The 4,166-nt window shown below is 42.7% G+C and overlaps 1 protein-coding gene across 1 annotated transcript; it reads left to right on the top strand.

Annotated features, from left to right (window-relative positions):
* Window positions 1–1,157: 1,157 nt before the first annotated feature.
* LOC104540225 (E3 ubiquitin-protein ligase MARCH8) lies at window positions 1,158–4,152 on the top strand (the record flags this gene model as incomplete). Its single annotated transcript, XM_010183968.1, has 2 exons — window positions 1,158–1,305; window positions 3,848–4,152. Coding segments are annotated over 2 exons (453 nt in total), but the record flags the coding sequence as incomplete, so codon positions are not given.
* Window positions 4,153–4,166: the final 14 nt, after the last annotated feature.

Genomic DNA, 4,166 nt, shown 5'->3' with positions numbered 1-4,166 from the left:
ATCCCGGCTCTCTCTCTTTTTTTTGGGATGACGCTGCAGTGGGGCTTAAGCTTAAGTTGGTCAGGGCTGGTGCCAGAGAGAGAGAGCGAGGCATGCCCTGCACCCTCCTTAAATCCATGAATTCGCAGGGGCGCTGATTGGCTTGGCCGTGGTCAGAGGTGGGTCTGACAAAGGCAAAGGGGGAGCTTTTCAGGTGGCTTCTTGAAGGGTCATCTCCATAACCCTTCCCCTGTTACCAAAGACTCAACCAAAAACCCCTCACAGAAAACCCAATACAAACTTCCAGGTGTCTCAGGTAACAAAAAGCTGGTTTTGAACAATTTCTTGCATATTAGAAGCATCTATAATAATTGTCTACTTTCTTTGTGACAGCGTGGTTTGTATTTGGGCTGTATAAACATTACTGAAAGATGCAAGTCTGGAGATTTAATTTGCTGCATCCTCTTACTTACAAAAGCCATCCTCCCCGTTTTACTGCATACTCTTAGGGCACATGTATTTAAGTGCACTGGAAAGACTGAAAATAAAATATGGGTGTTGCTGCTGTAAGCTGTGTTAAATATACGTGAAGATTTAATGAAACCCCCAGAGGTAGGAGGTGAGAACCAAACAGCCTTGAGCTGAGAGCTAAACAGCCTTGACTGTGCACCAAGGGACTCCAACAGAGCCTAGCGTGAGATGTCTTACACACACCGCTCAATTGGATCATGTACCACTTTTATTACGGTGTTTTATTGAATGCCTGGGTACTCTTTGCCACTCAGTGGTGACTGTGGGTACCCGCTGTTCAGTGGGGAGCACACGAAGGAGCAGCCTTGCTTGTGCTGCACAAGACCTTGTGTTAGGGTCCCTCGGTGCTGGAGTGACGCTGTGTGGGTGAGCAGGGTGCAGTGACATTGTGCTGAGGCTCTGGATTGGAGCTGAGCACTGGAGGTCCCCTCCGGCACCAGGATGGCTCCCATTGCAGCAGCGTGAGCCGCCAGCTGTCGCACACATGCTGTGGTCAGAGCAATAATGGTGTCTCACCTTTAAAATTCATGTTAGGAGGTAACTGATCTCCTGCCTGGTTTTTGTTCTTATCAACGTTCTCTTTTTATAATTTCTAGTAACTACAATAAACACTTCATCTCTTGCTCTGCTTCTGGGTTTCTTGCCAGTGGGAGAAGCTGCAGATGACGGCCAGCGAGAGGAGGAAGATCATGTGCTCCGTAACATTCCATATCATCGCCATCACCTGCGTCGTGTGGTCTCTCTATGTTCTGATAGACAGGACTGCAGAAGAGATTAAACAGGGACAGACTACTGGTACGTTACTTGGTTATCTTCCCACTTATTCTCTTGGAATCATTATTTATCCTCAATACAGAGAGGATGTGGAGCCTGAATGTGCAGGTAACGTTTATACTTAGACGAGTCAGCTTTAGCCTGAGATTGGGTTGATTTAAAATCACAGTTCTAAAATGATTTAGTTAAATCAGTGTAAATTCATCTGTGGGTGCTTTTTAAGTCTATTTCAAGTCAATTTAGTTTGCACTTGTGAAATGCACAGATATGAGAGCTAATCCACTGTAGCCAGACACAAAATTGCACTGCCTTACCTAATTTAGTTTTAAATTGGAACACTTACTGAGCAGATAAGAACATAAGCGTTTGTTTGCTGCTATGGCTACCTTTTAAATGGGCAAAACCAGACCAGTGTTTAAAAAGAGAAGAAATAAGAGGAACCTAAATCCAAACCTTTTAAATGGGCAAAACCAGACCAGTGTTTTAAAAGAGAATAAATAAGAGGAACCTAAGTCCAAGTCTCTGAGGTAAATAAGCAGGGTTTTCTTTCCATTCAGTCATCCATGAGGTGGGTTAGCACAAGTTTCCTGTGAGAACACGGGAGATATTTTTATGAGTGGTTGTGCCTGAAGCAGAAGAAATTCAGGTTGAGTCTTAGGAGTCCAGTTCATGCAGTTGAGATGAGGTGCACTGCAGTTCATGTAGTGGATGCCACCCCACTGCAGGGATGTCTGAACTTCTTGAATAGTAGGTTTTCTTTACTATGCCAGCTGTAACCTTACCACACTGAAATCTGTTTACCTGGATGTGCTGGGCTGCAAATTTGAAACTGTCACAGAGCTGTTTCTCAGGCAGTTGAGCTGTCCCTGAAGGTGGAGATAGAAGGGACAGAGTGTATCTACCAAGGCTGCGAGGCATCAGAGGGCAAGCTGTTCTTGCTCATAGAGCACTGCATGCCAACTAGACATGCAGTTGGAAAATGTTTTGCTAGTGATTGAAGGGTATCATCTGGGGAGGTAGCTGAGCATCAGTAAACCTGCAAATCCACAGAGCTGTTAACAGTGTCTTCAGAGCAGAAACACACTTCAGACAGAACAGTTTTGCTGTCATTTCTCATTTGAGCTGTAGTCTGGTTGTTCATTACTTCAGTCAGGAAGCTGTTTTGAATGAAATATTTTAGTTTCTATTCCATCCAACCCCATTTCTTCTATGTTCAGTGAAAATTGTTGGCCTTTCAATGCAAGGTTTCCATATGATAATGAAAAGCATATACTTTCAAAGCTTTATCATCTCCAGGTTATTTTAGCCAATAAATATATTAGATGAACATAGATAGAAGGAATAGTGAGAATATGTAGTACACATTGTAGTGCCTTCTTTGTTCCCTTCGTTTGGATTCTAAATCTAGGAAGTGCTGTCATGAGCTGGGGGGTGTGGGGAGTGTGTGTGGGTATGCATTCATGTCTGCACAGGGGCAAACATATCATTGCCTACAGATGGCATCAGATAACTCACCTGTGAATCAGGCGTTCAGGTATTAATCACGGGTAGGATTTCATCAGTAGTCATGCTGCAGTGCCCTTTGTATTTTGGGGCTAACATATTTTCATTCCTCTAATGCTGCCATGCATTTCCAAAACAACACTGGCCTGTATCTGTGAAGACTTAGAAGGCCATGATTTTATTCTCAGAGAAACCTGATAGTGGGGATTCCTCATGGTTTTATGTCCATCTCGTGATGCCGCTTATCTTTAAAGAGGAGAGAAGCTGGGTGGACACAGGATGTATGTAAGCAGAAGATGTATAAATTTAATAGTCTCTCATTTAAAAACATTTGATAGAGATGTAGCAAGATCCAATGTCTAAAAGTTCAAGCTGGACAAATTCAGAAAAGGTAATAATGGTAATTTTTAATGGCAGAGAGCAAGCTTCTCAGAATGTTTCAGCATCTCCAGCACTTGCAGTTTTGCATCAGAAGAAGTGCTCTAGTTGAACTACAAGCTGCTGGGTCTGATGCAGATAAATTTGTCTGGTCTGCATAAAGAACATGTCAAGTCAGATGGTAACAGTCATTCCCTTTTGAGTTTGAAGACTGTTACTCCATGTGAAGACTGTTACTCCAGCGTTCTGTGATGTGCTGTGTGGTCACAGAGCAGAACAGACTTCTTGGGTCACTGAATTGTCTCCTGCTATGAAGAGGAAACCATGCCATAGAAGCCCTTTTGTAATCTCATCCAATTATTGTTTAGAAACGAGTGTAAAAGGACCTAAACATATTACTGGCTGTTACCTTGACTCTGATTGTGCTCTGCAAGGACTCAGATACAGATAATCAATTGTTTTGTTTTTCCTCTGGTGGGTGAGAATAAATGAAGTAGAAGTCTGCATATGTTTGACTTGAAGGGGAGGAAAAAAAGGCCAAACAAGAAAAATGGCAAAATAAGAATAATTTGTGTGGCACAAACTCTGTGAGAATTTCCTTAAGGATGTTTTTGAGAAATCCAATGTAGTCCAGCCAATATTGACCAAGTTCTTTTTCTTTCTTCTATTTTCTGCCTTCCAGGGATCCTAGAGTGGCCGTTTTGGACTAAGTTGGTGGTTGTGGCTATTGGCTTCACTGGAGGACTTCTGTTCATGTACGTACAATGCAAAGTGTACGTACAGCTGTGGAAGAGACTTAAAGCATATAACCGAGTAATATATGTACAAAACTGTCCAGAAACTAGCAAAAAGAATATTTTTGAAAAACCTGCACTAATGGAGCCAAACTTCGAAAGTAAAGAAATGCTTGGGGTTCACCATTCAGACACAAACTCTTCACATTACACAGAGCCAGAAGACTGTGCTGCTGAAATCCTTCACGTCTGATTACTGGGGGTGGG

This window comes from Mesitornis unicolor, unplaced genomic scaffold (genome assembly GCF_000695765.1).
Source record: "Mesitornis unicolor isolate BGI_N332 unplaced genomic scaffold, ASM69576v1 scaffold46644, whole genome shotgun sequence".
NCBI classification, from domain to species: domain Eukaryota; kingdom Metazoa; phylum Chordata; class Aves; order Mesitornithiformes; family Mesitornithidae; genus Mesitornis; species Mesitornis unicolor.
The sequence above is the reverse complement of the archived record's forward strand: the minus strand, read 5'-3'. Positions and strand labels throughout refer to the sequence as shown.